The sequence below is a fragment of the Lampetra planeri genome, chromosome 73 (assembly GCF_965212315.1).
Source record: "Lampetra planeri chromosome 73, kcLamPlan1.2.h2, whole genome shotgun sequence".
Classification (NCBI taxonomy): domain Eukaryota; kingdom Metazoa; phylum Chordata; class Hyperoartia; order Petromyzontiformes; family Petromyzontidae; genus Lampetra; species Lampetra planeri.
In genome coordinates, this window is record NC_136178.1 from 1,805,092 (window position 1) to 1,831,002 (window position 25,911).

The 25,911-nt window shown below is 48.7% G+C and overlaps 2 protein-coding genes across 2 annotated transcripts; both read right to left on the minus strand.

The window, feature by feature from the left end:
• Nucleotides 1-729: 729 nt before the first annotated feature.
• LOC144737769 (uncharacterized) lies at nucleotides 730-2,385 on the minus strand. The gene has a single exon (XM_078620630.1). The coding sequence runs from the start codon at nucleotides 2,359-2,361 to the stop codon at nucleotides 1,366-1,368; it is 996 nt and encodes a 331-aa protein (XP_078476756.1). The 5' UTR covers nucleotides 2,362-2,385; the 3' UTR covers nucleotides 730-1,365.
• Nucleotides 2,386-8,792: 6,407 nt separating this feature from the next.
• LOC144737768 (uncharacterized) lies at nucleotides 8,793-13,299 on the minus strand. Its single transcript, XM_078620629.1, has 2 exons — nucleotides 13,234-13,299; nucleotides 8,793-11,177 (listed from the first exon to the last, which is right to left on the minus strand). The coding sequence occupies exon 2, from the start codon at nucleotides 11,147-11,149 to the stop codon at nucleotides 10,025-10,027; it is 1,125 nt and encodes a 374-aa protein (XP_078476755.1). The 5' UTR covers nucleotides 11,150-11,177; nucleotides 13,234-13,299; the 3' UTR covers nucleotides 8,793-10,024.
• Between the last annotated feature and the right edge of the window lie 12,612 nt (nucleotides 13,300-25,911).

Here is a 25,911-nt window from a genome sequence, read left to right on the forward strand (position 1 = left end):
TTTCCTGGCCCAAGGCCGTAAATGGTTGTGAGGGGCACCGCAGGCGGTCAGGCTTGCTTCAACCCATGGTTGCCAACATCCAGACGTTAATCAGCAAGGACCATTTCTCGTCCTAATTCGACAAAATCTACGTCAACACGTAATACAAAATTATAATTCGTGTTGTAGAGAATGTATCTCCTCTACGTGTAACTTTTGAGTGGTATGCCTTGTAACTGATGAATGGTCCGAGTGTGCTCGCTATTTCAAAGACAATGAGTTGCTCCAGAGGCGGACGCTTCCTGAAAACACAAAAATACCCTTTGACCTGTATCACAAGAACAATGAGTCTCACCTGAGTTATCTGTACAGGTTACTTGCCAAACACACACTTTGTCCTAACATCACTTAATCAATGTTTGACCCTTATAGACAAAATGTTACATGTACGCACACAATCAGACAAGTAATCATATTCTTAGGTTTTTTTCGGTAAAGTCACGTAGGTTAAACATCAAAATTAATGAAAATAAAATAAAATAAAAATCACGACGTTTCGGAGGCAACACAAGTCTCCGTCATCAGGTGGGACCGACACAGCCGAATTAGCTGAATTAGCTGCATCACTTGATGCAGCTAATTCGGCTGTGACGGTCCCACCTGATGACGGAGACTTGTGTTGCCTCCGAAACGTCGTGATTTTTGTTTTATTTTATTTTCATTAATTTTGATGTTTTACCTACGTGACTTTACCGAAAAAACCTAAGAATATAATCAGACAAGTATTCAGTCTAAATTATTGACAGGCATGTTAACAAAATTTAATTACTGCACTAGGTTACATCGCATTAACAAGAAGCTAATTTTAAAAATATGCAAAATCTGCTTAAGTGCATGTACAACACACTAATGCACCATTCAAAACGAGTAGGCCATTGCATGCTGGCGTCTGGGTCAAAATATATCAAATTCTAAGCATTACCTACAAACTCCACAACTGAGATGCCACATCAACCATCGCCCCCTACTGACAAGCTCTTGTCCACATGCAGGGCCGGTGCAGGGCCACCACTTTGTGCCACACAGGGGCAGTTGCTACTTGGGCATGCTCTTGGAGTGTTTGAAAAGAGATACGATACAAAACTCCGAGTTGCCAGAGGCGATTAAGCAAGCAATATATATAAATGCAATTATGATAACATAGTGAATGCTTGGGAGCTCATTGGCTCTCGCTCCTGGTTAGAGATCTACCCAACCCACAGGTCCACAAAGACTGGCTGCTCTTACCCTGCAGATTGAACCTAGGAATTGAGTGGTCAGCTTCACATTCTTGTCATTAAAGGCCTGTGACAAAGGTGCATCTATTGGAGCGACATTGTCTCAGGCTTACACATCTCCCGGGTCTCCATTTGACTTTGTATTGTTTCGGAGGAAGTCCACCCACACCTCCACTTCCACAAACTGCTGGGAGTTGCCTCGCTCTGCCTCACAGTCAGAATTCTCCTCCTGCTTCACGTTGCCTCCATCGATGTGAAGGTCCGATTTTGGAGTTGAATCTTCATCTTCACATTTTACCTTCACTTCTTCGCTCTTCACCATCACTTCTTTACATTTCACCTTCACCTCTTCATATTTCACCTCGATACCTTCAAAAGTGTCCAAGCTGGGATTTTCTTCCGGTTCTTGTTTGATGAGGGATGGGCTCATTGCAGCACTTTGACGTTCACAAGCTGATTTCAGACTCCACTCCTTGTGGATCTTCTGATGCTTGTGTGTTCTCTGGTGTCTTTGAAAATGTGATGACTGTACAAACGCCTTCCCACAAACACTGCACCTGAAGGGCTTCTCTCCCGTGTGTGTTCTCTGGTGTTTTTGAAAATGTGATGACTGTGCAAACGCCTTCCCACACACACTGCACTTGAAAGGTTTCTCTCCCGTGTGTGTTCTCTGGTGTATTACAAGAGTAGATGACTTTGCAAACGCCTTCCCACAAACACTGCACCTGAAGGGCTTCTCTCCCGTGTGTGTTCTCTGGTGTTTTTGAAAATTTGATGACTGTGCAAACGCCTTCCCACACACACTGCACTTGAAAGGTTTCTCTCCCGTGTGTGTTCTCTGGTGTATTACAAGAGTAGATGACTTTGCAAACGCCTTCCCACAAACACTGCACCTGAAGGGCTTCTCTCCCGTGTGAGTTCTCTGGTGTGTTACAAGAGGAGATGACTGTGCAAACGTCTTCCCACACACACTGCACTTGAAGGGTTTCTCTCCTGTGTGAGTTCTCTGGTGCCGTGTAAAATGTTCAGTATGATCCGTGCTGTATGCACACCGGTCGCATTGTTGCCTTTTGGCACCGAAACGTGCCGAGTGCCTTTGCTCCATCAGACCAATTCTGCAGAGGAAGCGACAGCTGCAGAAAGAGAAAACGTTATATCCACACCATCTACACATCAGTATCAATGCATATACACAGTAACACGTGACGTACACATCTATACTTATTCATATATTTATGATAGCGTGAAAAAGTGTCCCAAATTCATCACACGGGCTGTTATGGCACACAATTAGAGGGCAAATGGTCATAAACATGCCTGGAAGCCCTCGTATCTTCAAAATGAATGTTAACCCAAAACTCCAAGCACACAATATTGGCTGTCTGGCTTCAAAATAAATGTTTATGAAAGCTAAATTCAGCTGACATAGCAAAGGGTGTTGAAAATAATAATATTTGTGTTATGCACAAATGCATAAATGAATGTTCAATCGCAACTAAGAGGTGTAAAGCCAGGCACAGATGTCCTTGATTGCTGTGATGAACAGTTCCGACTTTAGCTGCTGCACGTGAGCTGTGATAACTTCCTGACTCCATTCTTACAAAGAGTTCCAGAGGAAAACAAAAATATTTTTGATATAACGTCCGTGCTCAATAGAGTTAATAGATTTTACTGCAAACACAAACTTGACACTGTCACACACTCAGAGGCTGAGCCAGGATTTTCAGGTAGGGAGGGGGGCAACCCCTCCAGTAATGAAAAATGATAGTTCTTAGTAAGTAAGGAGTTGTTAGTAAGTAAGGAGTTGTTAGTAAGCAAGGACTTTTTATTCGACGCGTGTGATCGGCATTGCGCTCGCTGAACGTGATGCCTTCAGGGAAGTCGTGTCCTGTAGACGCAACTGCGCACAATTCTGCGAGTCGCTTGCAACTGCTTTGCCGTTACTTATTGCCAATTATGGACTTGGACTGTTGTCCTCTCATAAAGTCCCTGGCACGTAATAATATGCCACACGGTGGCGCTGGGGGTCGCAAAATGCCCATTTATCTTATATATATAAAAAGGAAATGTGCGGATACGTGTGTCTGTTATAAATGTCTAGCATACTTCCCAACATGCTACACACTTGAAATTTGGCACGTGGATAGGTTCCATACTGTACACAATGTAAAAAGTATGAAAATAGACTTTTGTATTTGGGGGGGGGGGGATAAATGACCATTAAGTATGTGGTGTCAATCCGCATCACAACTGAGTAAAGCGGTCTGCAATGCTTACCCCTACCATATGGCTCTTAATTCTAGATTTGAAGCTTTCGTGACTGCAAGGATTCATATTCTTAGATTTTTTTCGGTAAAGTCACGTGACTTTACCGAAAAAACCTAGGAATACATATGGCTCTTCGCGCGCCGTACTTCTACAGCTGTTCAGTGTGCCGGGAAATTTTAGGTGGCGCTTCCCTCCAGGCCGATGAAGCCATTGGCTTCTCGGAGTTTCAATACATATCTTAAATATAAAGCAGAAATTACATCTGTTTGTTTGTGTGAAGCAGCAAAAACTCTCCAACGCTGAGCTCTGGCATCATGCAATTTTCACAGCTTATGCCATCTGGAATTTCTAAGCGAACGCGACTATTTTCAGCTCGCCACGTCATTCCCTTCCCGAGTTGCCAAAATCGACCTTCCGTAGAAGTGGATTAAGGTTGAATATCCTTGAGTGAAAACATCCGATTGTGGTAAATTGATGTGTTTCGGCTTTTTTCTTTCTTGCAAGCATCAATTTTTTTCAGGGATTTTCAGTGAAAGATAAGGGAATATGAAATTTGAAATTTATCCAAGACAAGAATCCAAGTCCCTGGCGAAGCCAGGTAGTGAAGCTAGTTAGTAATAAACCCCAATGATCCGATCTAAATTATGGATTTCGATCAGATCATTGGGGGGACACGTGCCACCCTACCCTCACTGGCTCCACCACTGTCACACACTGGCATGGTTCACAAGTGGTGGTGTGTCCAGACCCACACCTGGCCACCTTCACCTGCTCAGTATTAATGCTTCCTCACTCCAACAAGTAATTCACTGAGGATCAATCAACACAGCCGAGACTGCGTGTCTCTCTCTCTCTCTCTCCCCGTGGTGGCGTTGATTTCCTTCCCGATCCCCGGGTTTCCCCTCCACATGTAGAGAGTGAACACCACCACGCGTCTAGAGTGAACACCGCCACGCGTCTAGAGTGAACACCGCCACGCGTCTAGAGTGAACACCGCCACGTGTCTAGAGTGAACACCGCCACGCGTCTAGAGTGAACACCACCACGTGTCTAGAGTGAACACCGCCACGCTGTTGACAAGCCTCACCTTGTTGTTGTTGTTGTGGGCAGGTCGCTTCTGAAATCAAGAGCGGTACAGCAGCTCAAGCGGGCGTGGCCTGGTAAAAAATGAAAAAAAACTGTGAATATTAAAAATAAAAACAAAGTTACAAAGTAACGAGCCAGGTGAAGAGAAATTAAAACTTAAGCAAAATACTATTTGGTTCTTTCAGGAAAGTCACGTAGAATAAATAAATACATTAAATAATAGCATGAGACGTTTCGATTGCAACACAAGCAATCATCACCAGGTACAAATGAAAGAGAAAACAAACCTAGTAAACTTAGAAATGTAATGCAATACAACAGAGAGTCAGCTAACATAACAGTCAACACCCCACCTGGTTAATTACGTTCTTCCAAAGATTTCTCAATTTGAGAGAGAGACAAAACACAGACACGGAGACACATAGACAGACACATAAGCAGAGAGAGATGACACAAAGACACACAGAGAGAGACACACACACACACACACATAGGCACATAGAGAAACAACACCTCTGTGTCGAGGCCTTAAATAGAGAGAGAGGAGGGGGGGTAGAGAAATTAGCATGTCAATGCAAGGCTGTAGCCATGGAGTCAACATGGGGGGGACCAAATCTTCCAGGGGGTCTGGGGTCCCTCCCCCCCAGAAAAATATCTAAATTTGAAAACTAATTTCCTGCTATTTAATGACTTAAATATTTTTTCAAGTTCACTAACACATGGGATGCAATTTGTCTTTATTCTTTACACTAATGTCTAAGAGTGTATTGTATTACGATGCTGTTTTTTCTTTTTTACCTTTTCTTGTTTCATAGTGTGTAATTGCAGAGATTAGAGATTCATAAAGTACAACGCAATCATATAAACAGAAATCTATGCATTGTTATATGAAGACAAGTCCAGATTTCGTGGCCAAGGTTAAGCAAATTGTTTTTATTAACATAGCATCGCAATTATTATTTTTAAAAATGTTTTTATAGCAATATATTGGGGGGGACATTTTTTGCATATTTGATTATAATTAATTAAAACATATTATAATTATTATAACATATAATATCTTGATTTCAAGCTTTCGTGACTTCAGGGATTCATATTCTTGGTTCTTTCGGTAAAGTCATGTAGAAGGTAAATAATAAAATAAAACGTGACTTTACCTAAAGAACCAAGAATATATATTATAATCAGTATAACATATTATAATTATTATAACATTATAATTATTATAACATTATAATTATTATAACATATAATTAGGGCCTTGTGTCAATGAGAGATTTGGAGGTTTGGTGACTGCAGTAGAGGACACAGAGAGAGAGAGAGAGCACACTTAATCAAACAAACTTCGTAAAATTTGGAAATATAATGCAATACAACACAGAGTCGGTCAACACACAAATAACGCATCGCCTGGCTGATTACGTTCTTCCACAGATTGCTAAACTAAGCGAGAGAATTGAAGCAAACACCATCAGGCGAGGGCAGGAGGCAAGGCCCCGCGTTGTAAAGTTCCAACCTGGACATCGCTTCCATGCTCGCTGCTACTCAATTGACATCCCAACGAGAGAAAGAGCGAGGCTCTACCTCGGTACACAACAACCACCACATCCACCACCACATCCACCACCACATCCACCACAACCACCACATCCACCACCACCACCACCAAAACCACCACCACCACCAAAACCACCACCACAACCACCACCACCACCACAACAACCACCACCACCATCACAACAACCACTACAACCACCACCACAACCACCACCACCACAACACCACCACAACCACCACCACCACAACGACCACCACAACAACCACCACAACACCACCACAACAACCACCACCATCACCACCACCACAACCACCACCACCACAACCACCACCACAACAACCACTACCACCATCATCACCACCACCACAACAACCACCACCACCACCACAACAACCACCACCACAACAACCACCACCACCATCATCACCACCACCACCACAACAACCACCACTACCACCATCATCACCACAACCACCACCACCACAACAACCACCACCACCATCATCACCACCACAACAACCACCACAACCACCACCACCACCACGATGAAAATTTCTCACCTCGGATTTCAGTTCACACGCGGAGCGGCAACTTCCTGCTACCTCGCAACGCCACGCGCAGCAAGCCGTGACGTCACTTCCGGGGTACAAGGCACTCCTTTCCGCAATGAGCGGCTCTGTAACTTAAATAAATAATGTAAATGAGCCCGGCTCACACGTGGAGGGATGGGGCACGGATGCTGAACACGTCGCAATAAACTCGCGACGACTTTCACGAAAACCTTATGTTAATGAGCCGCCACTCACCGGGGGTGGGTGACATGACGTTACTAGCGAGGCACACCGCCCCCAGGCGTTTGACGCCAATGAGGTCACGCTGGGCGGTGACGTCAGAGAGCGGGGTCGGAGTTCAAGTTTGTTTACAGGAGGGGAGCGGCAGTTTCGATTTAAAGCTTTCGTGACTGCAGGGATTCATCTTCTTGGTTCTTTCGGTAAAGTCACGTAGAAGGGAAATAATAAAAATAAAACAATAAAATAATTCTCACGAAGTTTCGACCACAACGCAAGCAGCCGTCCTCAGGTGGAGAACAGGTCTGTCGAGAAGACAGTCTGAATGAATGGGGTGTGTCATTCAGACTCTGTCTTCTTGACAGACCTGTTCTCCACCTGAGGACGGCTGCTTGCGTTGTGGCCGAAAAGTCGTGAGAATTATTTTATTGTTTTATTTTTATTATTTTATTATTTCCATTCTACGTGACTACCGACAGAACCAAGAAGAAGGGGAGTGACAGTGTCGTGGTGAGCGCTGCGCTCCGCACCGATCAGCCGAGTTGCATTCCCGCTTGTGGCCAACACCGCCAGTGACGACTTTCTGAACCGGTCCTGAGCCTCCCCTACCTCGACTCGGCCTCAAACGAGAACCCGGAGTGGTGTGTCAACATCGCCACTGGGGAGACAAAGGCCGCCGGGCGTGGTGCTGGCCACCCACCCCCTCGTGTGCCGTCCCACCCTGAATAGGTGCTCGCTAACAGCACTTGCCCCAACATTCTGTGCAGGCTATACAGGGGATCTTTGTCTTAGGTGCTCGCTAACAGCACTTGCCCCTACGGTCTGTTAAGGCTATACGGGGGATCTTTGTCTTTGTGTTGGGAGCAAGTTTGAGTGGCGTTTAGTCGTGGGAGTTGAACGGGCGCCTGCTGCTACTGACAGTCGTTGACTCTGGTGGGACAGACGCTAATAGACAGACACACACAGACAGACAAGACAGGCGGACAGACACAGACAAGAGGAACACAGAGACAGAGAAAGATACACAGAGACGACATAGAGAGACACAGGCAGAGAGAGACACAGATGCGAACAGAGAGATGTTGACTCGAACACACTGAACTCGCTCTATTGTAAGAGATTCCTCGATCTTTGCCCATCCCCGGAAGTCGTTCTAGTTTCTATATATTTCATTGTGTGTGGTGTGAACGTGTGAGCAATGTGGGATATCGATGTACACGGATATGAACAAGATCGGCAGACAAGACGTCTTTCATACTTTTTGGTTCTTTCAGTAAAGTCACGAAGGTAGAAAAAATAAAATAATAACTAAATCACGACGCTTCGATCGCAACACGAGCGGTCGTCCTCAGGCGAAAACATCCAGAAGTTGTCGCGGCAGAAGTCACGTGAACTACGGCACGTGACAAAGATAAGGTGACCCCCCCCCTACCGTGGCTCGCCCCGCTCAGCTGAGCATTGTTTTAATGCGGTGGGCCAACGCGAAATTGATTTCTGTAAGACGAAGGTACTTTGAAAACCCACTGGCGATACTTTCACATAAGCGCACAACTTCATCTGTGATGAAAGCTGCACTTTCCGTCGTTTTCGTGCAGGGGGCGCTGCAAACCTACTCGCCCCCTGCATGAACTATGGAAGCGCAGGGACAGACGTTCGATCACGTTGGAATCGATCTGCAGACGGCAGTCTTCTCGCTCGGCCAGCTCTGTGTCGCCTCATCTCGATCCCGCGAACCCAACAAGGTGAAAGTCCGCATCGAACCGAATCCCCAGCAAGGCAATCTACTTAATGACGATAGAAAATTCACACGAAATGTTTTCAATTAAGTCGTCCAGATGTAAAATGATAAAAGCTTTTAATTAAGAAATACAATCATAAAATTCTAAACATAATACAATTAAAAGTTGTTTCATTTTAAAACTTCAAAACGGAGCATCAGGAGTTTGTGTGAATGCGTCGTTCGTGTGCAATTTTTTTTGTGACTTTCCTGGCCCAAGGCCGTAAATGGTTGAGGGGCACCGCAGGCGGCCAGGCTTGCTTCAACCCATGGTTGTCAACATCCAGACATTAATCAGCAAGGACCATTTCTCGTCCTAATTCGACAAAATCTACGTCAACACGTAATACAAAATTATAATTCGTGTTGTAGAGAATGTATCTCCTATTCGTGTAACTTTTGAGTGGTATGCCTTGTAACTGATGAATGATCCGAGTGTGCTGGCTATTTCAAAGACAATGAGTTGCTCCAGAATCAGACGCTTCCTGAAAACACAAAAAATACCCTTTGACCTGTATCACAAGAATAATGAGTCTCACCTGAGTTATCTGTACAGGTTACTTGCAAAACACACACTTTGTCCTAACATCACTTAATCAATGTTTGACCCTTATAGACAAAATGTTACATGTACGCACACAATCAGACGAGTATTTAGTCTAAATTATTGACAGGCATGTTAACAAAATTGATTTACTGCACTAGGGTACATCGCATTAACAAGCAGCTAATTTAAAAAAATATGCAAAATCTGCTTAAGTGTATGTACAACGTACTATTGTGCCATTCAAAACGAGTAGGCCATTGCATGCTGGCGTCGGGGTCAAAATATATCAAATTCTAAGCATTACCTACAAACTCCACAACTGAGATGCTACATCAACCATCGCCCCCTACTGACAGGCTCTTGTCCACATGCAGGCCGGTGCAGGGCCACCACCTTGTGCCACACAGGGGCAGCTGCTACTTGGGGATGCTCTTCCAGTGTTTGAAAAGAGATACGATACAAAACTCTGAGTTGCCAGAGGCCATTAAGCAAGCACCATATAAATGCAATTATGATAACATAGTGATTGCTTGGGAGCTTATTGGCTCTCGCTCCTGGTTAGAGATCTACCCAACCCACAGGTCCACAAAGACTGGCCGCTCTTACCCTGCAGGTTGAACCTAGGAACCGAGTGTTCAACTTCACATTCTTGTCATTAAAGGCCTGTGACAAAGGAGCATCTATTGGAGCGACATCGTCTCAAGCTTACACATCTCCCGGGTCTCCATTTGACTTTGTATTGTCTCAGAGGAAGTCCACCCACACCTCCACTTCCACAAACTGCTGGGAGTTGCCTCGCTCTGCCTCACAGTCAGAATTCTCCTCCTGCTTCACGTTGCCTCCATCGATGTGAAGGTCCGATTTTGGAGTTGAATCTTCATCTTCACATTTTACCTTCACTTCTTCGCTCTTCACCATCACTTCTTCACATTTCACCTTCACTTCTTCATATTTCACCTCGTTATCTTTAAAAGTGTCCAAGCTGGGATTTTCTTCCGGTTCTTGTTTGATGAGGGATGGGCTCATTGTGGCACTTTGACGTTCACAAGCTGATTTCAGACTCCACTCCTTGTGGATCTTCTGATGCTTGTGTGTTCTCTGGTGTCTTTGAAAATGTGATGACTGTACAAACGCCTTCCCACACACACTGCACTTGAAAGGTTTCTCTCCCGTGTGTGTTCTCTGGTGTATTACAAGAGTAGATGACTGTGCAAACGCCATCTCACACACACTGCACCTGAAGGGATTCTCTTCCGTGTGTGTTCTCTGGTGTCTTTGAAAATTTGATGACTGTGCAAACGCCTTCCCACACACACTGCACTTGAAAGGTTTCTCTCCCGTGTGTGTTCTCTGGTGTATTACAAGAGTAGATGACTTTGCAAACGCCTTCCCACACACACTGCACTTGAAGGGTTTCTCTCCCGTGTGAGTTCTCTGGTGTGTTACAAGAGGAGATGACTGTGCAAACGTCTTCCCACACACACTGCACTTGAAGGGTTTCTCTCCCGTGTGAGTTCTCTGGTGTGTTACAAGATGAGATGAATGTGCAAACGTCTTCCCACACACACTGCACTTGAAGGGTTTCTCTCCCGTGTGTGTTCTCTGGTGTGCTACAAGATGAGTTGACTGTATAAACGCCTTCCCACACACACTGCACTTGAAGGGTTTCTCTCCCGTGTGAGTTCTCTGGTGTGTTACAAGATGAGATGAATGTGAAAACGCCTTCCCACACACACTGCACATGAAAGGTTTCTCTCCTGTGTGAGTTCTCTGGTGCCGTGTCAAATTTGCAGGACAATCCGTGCAGTATGCACACCGGTCGCATTGTTGCCTTTTTGCACCGAGCTGCGCCGAGTGCCTTTGCTCCATCAGACCAATTCTGCAGAGGAAGCGATAGCTGCAGAAAGAGAAAAAGTTATATCCACACCATCTACACATCAGTATCAATGCATATACACAGTAATACGTGACTTACACGTCTATACTTATTCATATATTTATGATATTTATGATAGCGTGAAAAAGTGGCACACAATGAGAGGGCAAATGGTCATAAACATGCCTGGAAGCCCTCGTATCTTCAAAATGAATGTTAACCCAAAACTCCGAGCACACAATATTGGCTGTCTGGCTTCAAAATAAATGTTTATGAAAGCTAAATTCAGCTCACATAGCAAAGGGTGTTGATAATAATAATTTGTGTTATGCACAAATGCATAAATGAATGTTCAATCGCAACTAAGAGGTGTAAAGCCAGGCACAGATGTCCTTGATTTCTGTGATGAACAGTTCCGACTTTAGCTGCTGCACGTGTGCTGTGATAACTTCCTGACTCCATTCTTACAAAGAGTTCCAGAGGAAAACAAAAATAAACAACTGTTTTGATATAACGTCCGTGCTCAATAGAGTTAATAGACTTTACTGCAAACACAAACTTGACACTGTCACACACTCAGAGGCTGAGCCAGGATTTTCAGGTAGGGAGGGGGGCAACCCCTCCAGTAATGAAAAATGATAGTTGTTAGTAAGTAAGGAGTTGTTAGTAAGTAAGGAGTTGTTAGTAAGCAAGGACTTGTCCCTTGCTTTTTATTTGACGCGTGTGATCGGCATTGCGCTCGCTGAACGTGATGCCTTCAGGGAAGTCGTGTCCTGTAGACGCAACTGCGCACAATTCTGTGAGTCGCTTGCAACTGCTTTGCCGTTACTTATTGCCAATTATGGACTTGGACTGTTGTCCTCTCATAAAGTCCCTGGCACGTAATAATATGCCACACGGTGGCGGTGGGGGTTGCAAAATGCGTGGATACATGTGTCTGTTCTAAATGTTTAGCATACTTCCCAACATGCTACACACTTGAAATTTGGCACGTGGATAGGTTCCATACTGTACACAATATAAAAAGTATAAAATAGACTTTTGTATTTTTTTGGGGGGGGGGAATGACCATGAAGTATGTGGTGTCAACCAGCATCACAACTGAGTTAAGCGGTCTGCAATGCTTACCCCTACCATATGGCTCTTCGTGCGCCGTACTTCTACAGCTGTTCAGTGTGTCGGGAGATTTTAGGTGGCGCTTCCCTCCAGGCCGATGAAGCCATTGGCTTCTCGGAGTTTCAATACATATCCGTGCGAAAAACGGGTACAACTGCTATCTCAAATATAAAGCAGAAATTACATCTGTTTGTTTGTGTGAAGCAGCAAAAACTCTCCAACGCTGAGCTCTGGCGTCATGAAAATTTCACAGCTTATGCCGTCTGGAATTTCTAAGCGAACGCGACTATTTTCAGCTCGCCACGTCATTCCCTTCCCGAGTTGCCAAAATCGACCTTCCGTAGAAGTGGATTAAGGTTGAATATCCTTGAGTGAAAATATCCGATTTAGGTAAATTGATGTGTTTCGGCTTTTTTCTTTCTTGCAAGCATCAATTTTTTTCAGGGTGTTTCAGTGAAAGATAAGGGAATATGAAATTTGAAATTTATCCAAGACAAGAATCCAAGTCCCGGGCGAAGCCGGGTAGTGAAGCTAGTTACTAATAAACCCCAATGATCCGATCTAAATTATGGATTTCGATCAGATCTTTGGGGGGACACGTGCCACCCTACCCTCAATGGCTCCACCACTGTCACACACTGGCATGGTTCACAGGTGGTGGTGTGTCCAGACCCACACCTGGCCACCTTCACCTGCTCAGTATTAATGCTTCCTCACTCCAACAAGTAATTCACTGAGGATCAATCAACACAGCCGAGACTGCGTGTCTCTCTCTCTCTCCCCGTGGTGGCGTTGATTTCCTTCCCGATCCCCGGGTTTCCCCTCCACATGTAGAGAGTGAACACCGCCACGCGTCTAGAGTGAACACCGCCACGCCTCTAGAGTGAACACCGCCACGTGTCTAGAGTGAACACCACCACGCGTCTAGAGTGAGCACCGCCACGCTGTTGACAAGTCTCACCTTGTTGTTGTTGTTGTGGGCAGGTCGCTTCTGAAAACAAGAGCGGTACAGCAGCTCAGGCGGGCGTGGCCTGGTAAAAAATAAAAAAAAACTGTGAATATTAAAAATAAAAACAAAGTTACAAAGTAATGAGCCAGGTGAAGAGAAATTAAAACTTAAGCAATATACTCTTTGGTTCTTTCGGGAAAGTCACGTAGAATAAATAAATACATTAAATAATAGCATGTGATGTTTCGATTGCAACACAAGCAATCGTCATCAGGTACAAATTAAAGAGAAAACAAACCCAGTAAACTTAGAAATGTAATGCAATACCACAGAGAGTCGGGTAACATAACAGTCAACACCCCACCTGGTTAATTACGTTCTTCCAAAGATTTCTCAATTTGAGAGAGAGACAAAACACAGACACGGAGACACATAGACAGACACATAAGCAGAGAGAGATGACACAAAGAGACACAAAGAGAGACACACACACACATAGGCACATAGAGAAACAACACCTCTGTGTCGAGGCCTTAAATAGAGAGAGAGGGGGGGTAGAGAAATTAGCATGTCAATGCAAGGCTGTAGCCATGGAGTCAACATTGGGGGGGACCAAATCTTCCAGGGGGTCTGGGGTCCCCCCCCCAGAAAAAATATCTAAATTTGAAAACTAATTTCCTATTTAATGACTTAAATATTTTTTTAAGTTCACTAACACATGGGATACAATTTGTCTTTATTCTTTACAATAATGTCTAATAGTGTATTGTATTACATTGCTCTGTTTTTTCTTTTTTTACCTTTTCTTGTTTCATAGTGTGTAATGGCAGAGATTAGGGATTCATAAAGTACAACGCAATCATATAAACAGAAATCTATGCATTGTTATATGAAGACAAGTCCAGATTTCGTGGCCAAGGTTTAGCAAATTGTTTTTATTAACATAGCATCGCAATTATTATTTTAAAAAATGTTTTCAAAGCAATATATTTGGGGGGGGGCATTTTTAGCTTATTTGATTATTATAATTATTATAACATATTATAATTATTATAAAATATAATTATATCTTGATTTCAAGCTTTCGTGACTGCAGGGATTCATATTCTTGGTTCTTTCGGTAAAATCACGTAGAAGGAAAATAATAAAATAAAACGTGACTTTACCTAAAGAACCAAGAATATATATTATAATTAGTTTAACATATTATAATTATTATAACATAATTAGTATAACATATTATAATTATTATAACATTATAATGATTATAACATATTATAATTAGGGCCTTGTGTCAATGAGAGATTTGGAGGTTTAGTGACTGCAGTAGAGGACACAGAGAGAGAGAGAGCACACTTAATGAAACAAACTTTGTAAAATTTGGAAATGTAATGCAATACAACACAGAGTCGGTCAACACACAATTAACGCATCGCCTGGCTGATTACGTTCTTCCACAGATTGCTAAACTAAGCGAGAGAATTGAAGCAAACGCCATCAGGCGAGGGCAGGAGGCAAGGCCCCGCGTTGTAAAGTTCCAACCTGGACATCGCTTCCATGCTCGCTGCTACTCAATTGACATCCCAACGAGAGAAAGAGCGAGGCTCTACCTCGGTACACAACAACAACCACAACTACCACCACATCCACCACAACCACATCCACCTCAACCACCACATCCACGACCACAACCATAACCACCACCACAACCACCACCACAACACCACCACAACCACCACCACAACCACCACCACAACACCACCACAACCACCACCATCACCACCACCACAACCACCACCACAACAACACCACAACCACCACCACCATCATAACCACCACCACAACCACCACCACCACACCACCACAACCACCACCACAACCACCACCACAACCACCACCACAACACCACCACAACCACCACCATCACCACCACAACCACCACCACCACCACCACAACCACCACCACAACAACACCACCACCATCATCACCACCACCACCATCACCACCACCACAACAACCACCACAACCACCACCACAACCACCACCACAACCACCACCACAACCACCACCACAACAACCACAACCACCACCACGATGAAAATTTCTCACCTCGGATTTCAGTTCACACGCGGAGCGGCAACTTCCTGCTACCTCGCGACGCCACGCGGCAGCAGGCCGTGACGTCACTTCCGGGGTACAAGACACTCCTTTCCGCAATGAGCGGCTCTGTAACTTAAATAAGTTATGTAAATGAGCCCGGCTCACACGTGGAGGGATGGGGCACGGATGCTGAACACGTCGCAATAAACTCGCGACGGCTTTCACGAAAACCTTATGTTAATGAGCCGCCACTCACTGGGGTGTGGGTGACATGACGTCACTAGCGAGGCACACCGCCCCCTGGCGTTTGACGCCGATGAGGTCATGCTGCCCGGTGACGTCAGAGAGCGGGGTCTGAGTTCAAGTTTGTTGACAGAAGGGGAGTGGCAGTTTCGATTTAAAGCTTTCGTGACTGCAGGGATTCATCTTCTTGGTTCTTTCGGTAAAGTCACATAGAAGGGAAATGATAAAAATAAAACAATAAAATAATTCTCACGACGTTTCGACCACAACGCAAGCAGCCGTCCTCAGGTGGAGAACAGGTCTGTCGAGAAGACAGTCTGAATGAATGGGGTGTGTCATTCAGACTCTGTCTTCTCGACAGACCTGTTCTCCACCTGAGGACGGCTGCTTGCGTTGTGGCCGAAAAGTCGTGAGAATTATTTTGTTATGTTTTATTTTTATTATTTTATTATTTCCATTCTACGTGACTACCGACAGAACCAAGAAGAAGGGGAGTGACAGTGTCGTGGTGAGCGCTGCGCTCCGCACCGACCAGCCGAGTTCCATTCCCGCTCGTGGCCAACACCGCCAGTGACGACTTTTTTGAGCCGGTCCTGAGCCTCCCCTACGTTGACTCAGCCTCAAACGAGTACCCGGTGCGGTGTGTCAACATCGCCACTAGGGAGACAAAGACGGCCGGGCGTGGTGCTGGCCACCCACCCCCTCGTGTACCGTGACGACCTCCATCGGTGCTGCTCGCTATGAGCAGCACTTTGTAGATGTCGTGGCTTGGCTCTCCAGCACACCGCTGGCGACATTTCACGATGACATTTTCACGTCCATCAGTACTAACCTATGCCGTTTTTTGGCTAAAATTGAACGAATTCTTACAGCGGTATTTTTAAACAAAAAGTGCATTCCTCGCTTGTGGTTAGCCTGAGTAACCTATATATTACATTAAAAGTGGGACATTTCACCATGAAATTTGAAGTAAAAAGATCAAATCGGCATACTTAACCTATGCCGTTCTTGGCCAAAATTTGCTAAATTTTCATAGCTAGATTTTCCAAGAAAAAGTGAATTCCTCCATTTTGTAAAGTATTAGTATGCTCTACTAATTACTTGAAAAGTGGGCAATTTCATGACTAAACTTTCACGCCCCAAAAAGAAAATCGGGTACTGACTCATGCCGGTTTTAACCAAAATAAGCCAAATTTTCAAAGCTTCACTTTTTCTACCAAAAGTTAATTCATCAATTGTATTTACCCTTCGTATTAGTATGTCATGTATTAGATTAAAAGTGGAACATTTTATGATGAAATGTTCATGTCCCAATATAGAACATCGGCATACTAACCTATGCCGTTTTTGGCCAATAATGGCCACATTTTTAGAGCTTCATTTTTCAACAAAAGTGCAATCCTAGGGTGTACTTAGCCTTAGTATCCTTTATATTACGTTAAAAAGTAGGACATGTCACCATTACATTTTTAAGTAAAAAGGCTCTGACATGGCTGTCTTTGATGATTGTGTTTTTACCCTTTTATCTGGCAACAAAACTGACACCTTTTTTACAAGGAGTCATGTTTGCATAGACCACAATACCTGCAGTCATAATGCAAACAAAAAACATAACTCTGATAATGTATGCACTGTCCTTAAAGTTGATTGGTCCACACCCGAGACAGCTTTCCTTAGAGCCTAGTCTCACATGGTGTTGGTGCGCCTTTTGGCGTCATCTGTTCCAACACCATGTGTGAAGTTGCTTAAGGGGGGCCGCGTGACGAACGGGGGGTTACTGTGGGAGCCCGGGATAGAGAGCGGTTGAAGAGCCAGCCAGGGGTAAAGCTCAGGGAGTCTGGAGAGAAGCCGGCCGTAGTGATAGAAGGTGCTGCTCTCCTCGGTCGGTCGGTCGGTGTTGGCTGAACCCCCCGATCCGACTCGAGGGAGAGAGCCCTGGAGCTAGCCGAGCTAGGAACAGACAGAGTGAAGGTTCGTGTGAAGGACCTAGTGACGGACCCCTACCCCTGGGGAAGTTATCCAAAGCCCTTAATAAATAACTGGCCAAGCCCTTAACTGAAGACCTGCCTCTGTGTCGTCATTTGCACCTCAACATATGTATGTGTGCGAGTCCATGTGTGTCTCTCAGTCGATGTGTGTGTAAATCCATGTGTGCTTAGGTCCATGTGAGTGTGAAAGTCTACGTGTGTGTGAGTCGCTGTATGTGTGTACGTCTATTTGTGTGTGTAACTCCATGTTTGTTTATCTAAAGCGAATGTCTGTGTGTGTATGTAAGTCGATGTGCTTGTGTGTATGGGTCGATGTTTGTGTGTCTAAGTCCATGTGTGTGTCTTTTTCGGCCGGGCAACGCCGGGTACTTCCCGCTAGTACTTTTATATAAGCGCACTTCATCTATCTGTGATGAACCCTGCACTTTCCTTCGTTTTCATGCAGGGGGCGCTGCAAATCTACGTGCCCCCTGCATGAACGACGGAGGAGCAGAGACAGACGTTCGATCGCGTTGGAATCGATCTGCAGACGGCGGTCTTCTGGCACGGCCAGCTCTATGTCGCCTTATCTCCACCCCGCGATCCCAACCAGGTGAAAGTCCGCATCGAACCGAACCCCGGTAAGGCCATCTACTTAATGACTAGAGAAAATTCACACGAAATATCGTTTTCAATGAAGTCTTCCAGATGTAAAATGATATAAGTTTTAATGAAGAAATACAATTATTTAATTCAAAACATAATACAATTCAAATTTTTTTCATTTTTAAACTTCAAAACGGAGCATCGGGAGTTTGCGTAAATGCATCGTTCGTGCCCAATTTTTTTCGTGACTTTCCTGGCCCAAGGCCGTAAATGGTTGTGAGGGACGCCGCAGGCGGTCAGGCTTGCTTCAACCCATGGTTGTGAACATCCAGACGTTAATCGGCAAGGACCATAGTTCGCCAACCACTGCACCACCGCTCCCACACACACACAGTGCGCTAACCACTGGACCACCGCTCCCACACACACACAGTGCGCTAACCACTGCACGACCACTCCCACACACACAGTCCGTTAACCACTGCACCACCACTCCCCACACACAGTGCGCTAACCACTGCACCACCGCTCCCACACACACAGTGCGCTAACCACTGCACCACCACTCACACTCACAGTGCGATAACCACTGCACCACCGCTCCCCCAAGACACACACACAGTGCGCTAACCACTGCACCACCACTCACCAAAGACACACACAGTGCGCTAACCACTGCACCACCACTCACCAAAGACGCACACAGTGCGCTAACCACTGCACCACTGCTCCCACACACACACAGTGCGCTAACCACTGCACCACCACTCCCCTAAGACACACACAGTGCGCTAACCACTGCACCACCACTCCCCTAAGACACGCAGTGCGCTAACCACTGCACCACCACTCACCAAAGACGCACACAGTGCGCTAACCACTGCACCACCGCTCCCCCACACACACAGTGCGCTAACCACTGCACCACCACTCACACACACAGTGCATTAACCACTGCACCACCGCTCCCACGCACACACACAGTGCGCTAACCACTGCACCACCACTCACACTAACAGTGCGCTAACCACTGCACCACCACTCACCAAAGACACACACGGTGCGCTAACCACTGCACCACCACTCACCAAAGACACACACAGTGCGCTAACCACTGCACAACTGCTCCCACACACACACAGTGCGCTAACCACTGCACCACCACTCCCCTAAGACACACACAGTGCGCTAACCACTGCACCACCGCTCCCACACACACACACAGTGCACTGACCACTGCACCACCACTCCCCCACACACACACACACAGTGCGCTAACCACTGCACCACCACTCCCCCACACACACACAGTACGATAACCACTGCACCACCACTCACCAAAGACACACACTGCGCTAACCACTGCACCCCCACTCACCAAAGACACACACAGTGCGCTAACCACTGCACCACTGCTCCCCCACACACAGTGCGCTAACCACTGCACCACCACTCATACACACACACACAGTGCGCTAATCACTGCACCACCGCTCCCACACACACACAGTGCGCTACCACTGCACCACCACTCACACACAGTGCGCTAACCACTGCGCAACCGTTCCCCACACACACTCAGTGCGCTAACCACTGCACCACCACTCACACACACACAGTGCGCTAACCACTGCACCACCGCTCCCACGCACACAAGTGTAACGGGTTCCGGAGACACTTGTAGAGGTAACTCCTTTATTACAATACAACATTTCAACAGTCCTGATACTCTGTTACAGCCTAGGTACACAGCCTAGGTACACAGCCTAGGTACACAGCCTAGATACTCTACTCTGGCTACGCTCTGGAACTCGCCCTCACAAGGTCGTAGAGTCGGGAGTTCCAGAGTCCCACCACTCGCTCTCACAACATCCCAGGGTCTTCAGATGGCTGGTCGTGGGTCTTGGGTCTTGAGTTACAACTGGCCCCGATCGTCTAGGGAGCTCCCCTTTTTATGCCTAGCCCAACGAGGGGTGGGGCCGTGTGTGCCCCCAGATATCCCACAGAGCACACACAGCCCCCCCTCCCCCATTGGCGGCGCCAAAAGGATTAAGCGCCTGGGAACCCAACGCCTGATGCCAAGAGGCTTAAGCGTCTGACCCGCCTGAGAACCCACGCCTGGCGCCAAGGGGATTAAGCGCCTGGCCCTCCCAGGGACCCAGAGCCCCCAGCAGCCCCTCCCTTCTTATGTCACTACATGTGTATATAGGTGTGTGTATATATGTGCGGCAAAAACAACCTCCTACCTCCTCGCGGTGCCGGACGGGCAACGCTGTCGTGGACATTGCTGTGGGGGGGAGGACCAATTCCGAGTGCACAGATGCCATATTTTCTGTCCGTCTGCTACAGCAGAGGTGTAGGGAATTCCAGCAAGACCTACATCTCTGCTTTATTGACCTGGTCAAGGCCTATGATAACATCAGTAGGCCTGGGCTCTGGGTTGTTCTTCGTGCTTTCGGAGTCCCTGACCCTCTGCTGACGATCATTAAGGACCTTCATGATGGTAAGCGGGCCCGGGTAAAACTACGTGGCCGGGAGTCAGAGCCTTTCCCTGTACACCTTGGGGTGCGACAGGGATGTCCTCTGGCTCCCACATTATTTAACATCTATTTTGACCACGTAGTTCGTGAAGCTTTCAATAGCTGTACCGGGAGAATTTCCATTTGGTACAGATATATGGGAAGGCTGATCGATGCCCGGGTGCAGTCAAGGGATGGCTCCCTATTGTTCAACCACGTTATGTATGCCGATGATTTGGCAATTGCTGCTCATTTAGAGGAGGCGTTAGAGACGTTTCTGCTGAAACTGGAGTATGCCACTAAGAGGTGGGGCCTTACCATCAGCCCCACCAAAACTAAGCACCTGCCTGGGTATTTTGTACCATCGGACACTCCACCCCCACAACTCCCAATCGGTGATGGGGCAGTTGTGGAGAGAGTGGAGAGTTTCCCATACCTGGGCAGTGTGCTCATGACCGGCTCCAGTTTAACAGCAGAGGTCTCACTCCGAATCAGTCGAGCGGCAATATATTTTCGTCGGTTGCGTAACGCTGTGTGGAAGCTACCTGGTCTGTCGCTCCGCACGAAGCTTAAGGTCTTCTCGGCCACAGTCATTCCCTCCCTTCTCTACGCTTGGAAAACGTGGACACCACTAATGGAGCATCTTTGCCGGTTATAAACATTTAGGCTGGCCTGCCTACGATCCATCCTGGGTTTAACCAGGCTGGATTGTGTGAGGAGCTCACAAATCCTTGAAAGATCTGGGCAAAGTTCCATCGGTGAGCTCTTCCGGCAGGCAAGGCTGCGTTGGCTGGGTCATGTAGCCCGCATGCCCAGTCACCGCATGCCTAAACAACTTTTGTTCGGCCGGATCGAGGAGGCTAAACGGGCGCAGCACGGGCTAGAGAAGAGATGGAGTGATGTGGTAGAGGAGGATGTGGAGTTAGTGGGCTTGCCGATGACTGGTACCAGCAGTGTCAAGATCGGCGTCAGTGGAGGAGGCTCGTGAAGGACGCTACTGGGCAGTTGGAGGCAGTCGCCCTCCAACAACAACAGAGGGCGGAGGAGCGACGCTCACAACAACGAGCGGATCTCCGGGTGGCTAAAGCACAGCAAGTTGGAACAGTAGAGGGCACAGGTGGTGCATCAGCCAGTCATCTCGGTAATCTCAGTCAGTCGACCCGTGGCACTTGTGTCTGCCCCGTGACCTGCCAGCGGGCGTTCGACACTTCACGTGGCCTCAAGGTGCACATGGCCTGGCACAAGTGTCGTGGTGACGTCACCGCACTTAGTTGCAAATGGCGGTTGTTGTTGTTGTCTGTGTATATATAGGTCTGTGTGTATATAGGTGTGTGTGTGTGTGTGTATTTAGGTGTGTGTGTGTGTGTATATCGTTGAGGAGTGGTGGTCGTGGTTACTTATACCCCAACTGAAGACGAACATCCGTGGAGGGATGCAGGCAAGGCCGATGAGTCAGATGCCTTCTATGACCTCCTGTCACAGGTGCTAGCTAAAGTGGCCCCTCGAGACAGAGTCATCTTGTTGGATGACTTCAATGCCCGAGTTGGTCATGATGCTGGTACCTGGTCTGGAGTGATTGGAAGGCATGGGCCAGATCAGCTCAATAACAACGGTAGGAGGCTGCTAGATTTGTGTGCAGCCCATGGGCTTGTAATTACCAACACGCTGTTCCGGCATCGGCGCATCCACACAACATCATGGATGCATGCCGGGTCCAAGCAAGAACATCTGCTGGACTACATAGTGACGGACCAGCGGATGCGAGCCCATGTCATTGACACCAGGACCTACCGTGGAGCTGATTTGCCCTCTGACCATAGACTAGTCATCTGTAAGATGCGCCTGCCATTCTTCCACTCCGGTGGTGGGTGTACACCCAGGACCCCATTCCAACCTAAGGTGGCCTGGTCTCATTTAGCTGATGAAAGTTGCAGGCGAGAATTTCATCATCGCTTGCGGCTGGGGTTGGCATCGTCCCCCACTCCTCCTTATGTCGAGGGGAAATGGGCGAGTTTTAGGACTGTGACTCATGCAGCTGCAATGGCTGCTTTGGGTACGCGGTCCAGACATCCCCAGAGACCCTGGCTGACAGAGGAGGTGTTCAGGATGGTTGAAAAAAGCGACAGGCCCACTCTAATCGTCTATAGCATCCCACGTCAGAGAATGAGGAGGTTAACTGCAGCCTTCGCTCGGAGGTTCGGAGAGCCGTGAGGCGCTATAAGGATGGGTGGTGGTCGCGGGTTGCTGAGGAAATGGAATCTGCCTCGATGGCCCGCGATCACAAATCTTTATTGAACTCCATCAAAAAACTAACCTGCAGCACCACACCAATTACCATCATTCGGGGAAAGAACGGTGATCCAATCTCCGACCCCCAGGAACAGGTTTGCAGATTTGCTGAGCATTTCTGTGAGGTCCTTGGGGATGGGAAATCCCTCAGCCAGGAAAACATCATGGCACAAAGTGGGGATGACCCTGCTGAGGCTGCGGTGCCTCAAATATTGGAGGAGGAAGTCACCCCCTGTGAGTGGCTGGCTGAGGTGCCATCCGTTGAGGAAGTACTGAAGGCGATCCAGAGTCTGAGACCAGGAAAGGCACCGGGCAGAGATGAACTCACAAGCGAAATGCTGAGGGAGGGTGGCGTTTGTGCGCAGACTGCCCTACATGACATCATAACAACAGTCTGGACCACTGGACGGGTTCCGCAGGATTGGAAGGATGCCCTGGTGGGAGCGGTGGTGCAGTGGTTAGCGCTGCGCTATGAACCCGGCGACCCGAGTTCGATTCCCGCTCACGGCCAACACCAGCGACAATGATCTGAACCGGTCCCGGGCCTCCCCTAGGTCGACTCAGCCTAAACTGAGTACCTGGTGTGTAAACATCGCCACTGGGGAGACAAAGGCGGTCGGGCGTGGTGCTGGTCACCCACCCCCTCGTGTACCGTGCCGGCCTCCATAGGTGCTCGCTAACAGCACTTGCCCCTACAGCCTGTCGAGGCTATATGGCGGAGCTTTATCTTTGTCTTTGTGTGGACTGTACGTGCTGGAGGAGTCGCTCTCTCTGCTGCGAGGGTCACAATCGGTGATATGACGCCACGTGAAGTTTAATGACCCATGCAGCCCTCCACACAATCACTCTCCACACTCTCTCCACCCTCTCTACACCATCTCTCCTCCCTCTCCCCCCCTCTCCCTCCACCCTCTCTCCACCCTCTCCCCCCTCTCGCCCCCCCCCCTCTCTCCACCCTCCCCCCCCTCTCTTCCTCCCCCCCTCCCCCCCCTCTCCCCCCTCTCTCCACCATCTCCCCCCCCCTCTCTCCACCCTCTCCCCCCTCTCGCCCCCCCCCCCCTCTCTCCACCCTCTCCCCCCTCTCTCCACCATCTCCCCCCCCCCTCTCTCCACCCTCCCCCCCCTCTCTTCCTCCCTCTCTCCACCCTCTCCCCCCCCCCTCTCCACCCTCCCCCCCCTCTCCCCCCTCTCTCCACCATCTCCCCCCCCCTCTCTCCACCCTCTCCCCCCTCTCGCCCCCCCCCCTCTCCCCCCCTCTCCACCCTCCCCCCCTCTCCCCCCTCTCTTCCTCCCTCTCTACACCCTCTCCCCCCTCTCTACACCCTCTCCCCCCTCTCTCCCCCCCTCTCTCCACCCTCTCCCCCCCCCCTCTCTCCACCCTCTCCCCCCTCTCGCCCCCCCCTCTCTACACCCTCCCCCCCCCCCTCTCTCCACCCTCTCCCCCCTCTCGCCCCCCCCTCTCTACACCCTCTCCCCCCTCTCCCCCCCCTTCTCTCCACCCTCTCCCCCCTCTCGCCCCCCCCCTCTCTCCACCCTCTCCCCCCCCTCTCCACCCTCCCCCCCCTCTCCCCCCTCTGTCCACCATCTCCCCCCTCCCTCCCCCCCCTCTCTCCACCCTCCCCCCCCCTCTCTTCCTCCCTCTCTACACCCTCTCCCCCACTCTCTCCCCCCCTTTCTCCCCCCTCTCGCCCCCCTCTCGCCCCCCCCACCTCTCTCCACCCTCTCTCCACTCTCTCCCTCCTCTCTCCACCATCTCCCCCCCCCCCTCTCTCCACCCTCCCCCCCCCTCTCTTCCTCCCTCTCTCCACCCTCCCCCCCCTCTCCACCCTCCCCCCCCTCTCTCCACCATCTCCCCCCTCCCTCCCCCCCCTCTCTCCACTACTCCCCCCTCTCCCCCCTCTCTTCCTCCCTCTCTACACCCTCTCCCCCCTCTCCACACCCTCTCCCCCCTCTCTCCCCCCCTCTCTCCACCCTCTCCCCCCTCTCGCCCCCCCCTCTCTACACCCTCTCCCCCCTCTCTACACCCTCTCCCCCCTCTCGCCCCCCCCTCTCTCCACCCTCTCCCCCCCCCTCTCCACCCTCCCCCCCCCTCTCCCCCCTCTGTCCACCATCTCCCCCCTCCCTCCCCCCTCTCTCCACCCTCCCCCCCCCTCTCTTCCTCCCTCTCTACACCCTCTCCCCCACTCTCTCCCCCCCTCTCTCCCCCCTCTCGCCCCCCCCTCTCTCCACCCTCTCCCCCCTCTCCCCCCTCTCCCCCCTCTCGCCCCCCCCCTCTCTCCACCCTCTCCACCCTCTCGCCCCCCCCTCTCTCCACCCTCTCCCCCCTCTCCCCCCTCTCTCCACCATCTCCCCCCTCCCTCCCCCCCTCTCTCCACCATCTCCCCCCACTTTCTCCCCCCTCTCTCCACACTCTCCCCCCACTTTCTCCCCCCTCTCTCCACACTCTCCCCCCACTCTCTCCCCCCTCTTTCCACCCTCTCCCCCCTCCCTCCCCCCTCTCTACACCCTCTCCCCCCTCTCTACATCCCCCCCTCTCTCCTCCCTCTCCCCTCCTCTCTCCCCCGTTCTCCACCCTATCCCTCCCTCACACAGAGACCCAAATACTCACACAGAGACTCATAGACTCACACAGAGACACATAGACTCACACAGAGACACATAGACTCACACAGAAACCCATAGACTCACACAGAGACCCATAGACTTACACAGAGACACAGACTCACACAGAGACCCATAGACTCACACAGAGACCCATATACTCACACAGAGACCCATAGACTCACACAGAGACCCATATACTCACACAGAGATTCATAGACTCACACAGAGACCCATAGACTCACACAGAGACACAGACTCACACAGAGACCCATAGACTCACACTTTGTGAGTCTATATAGCGATTCAACTCGCGATATCATTTTCTCACGGACAATTCATTAAACCAAAACAGCACAGGGGG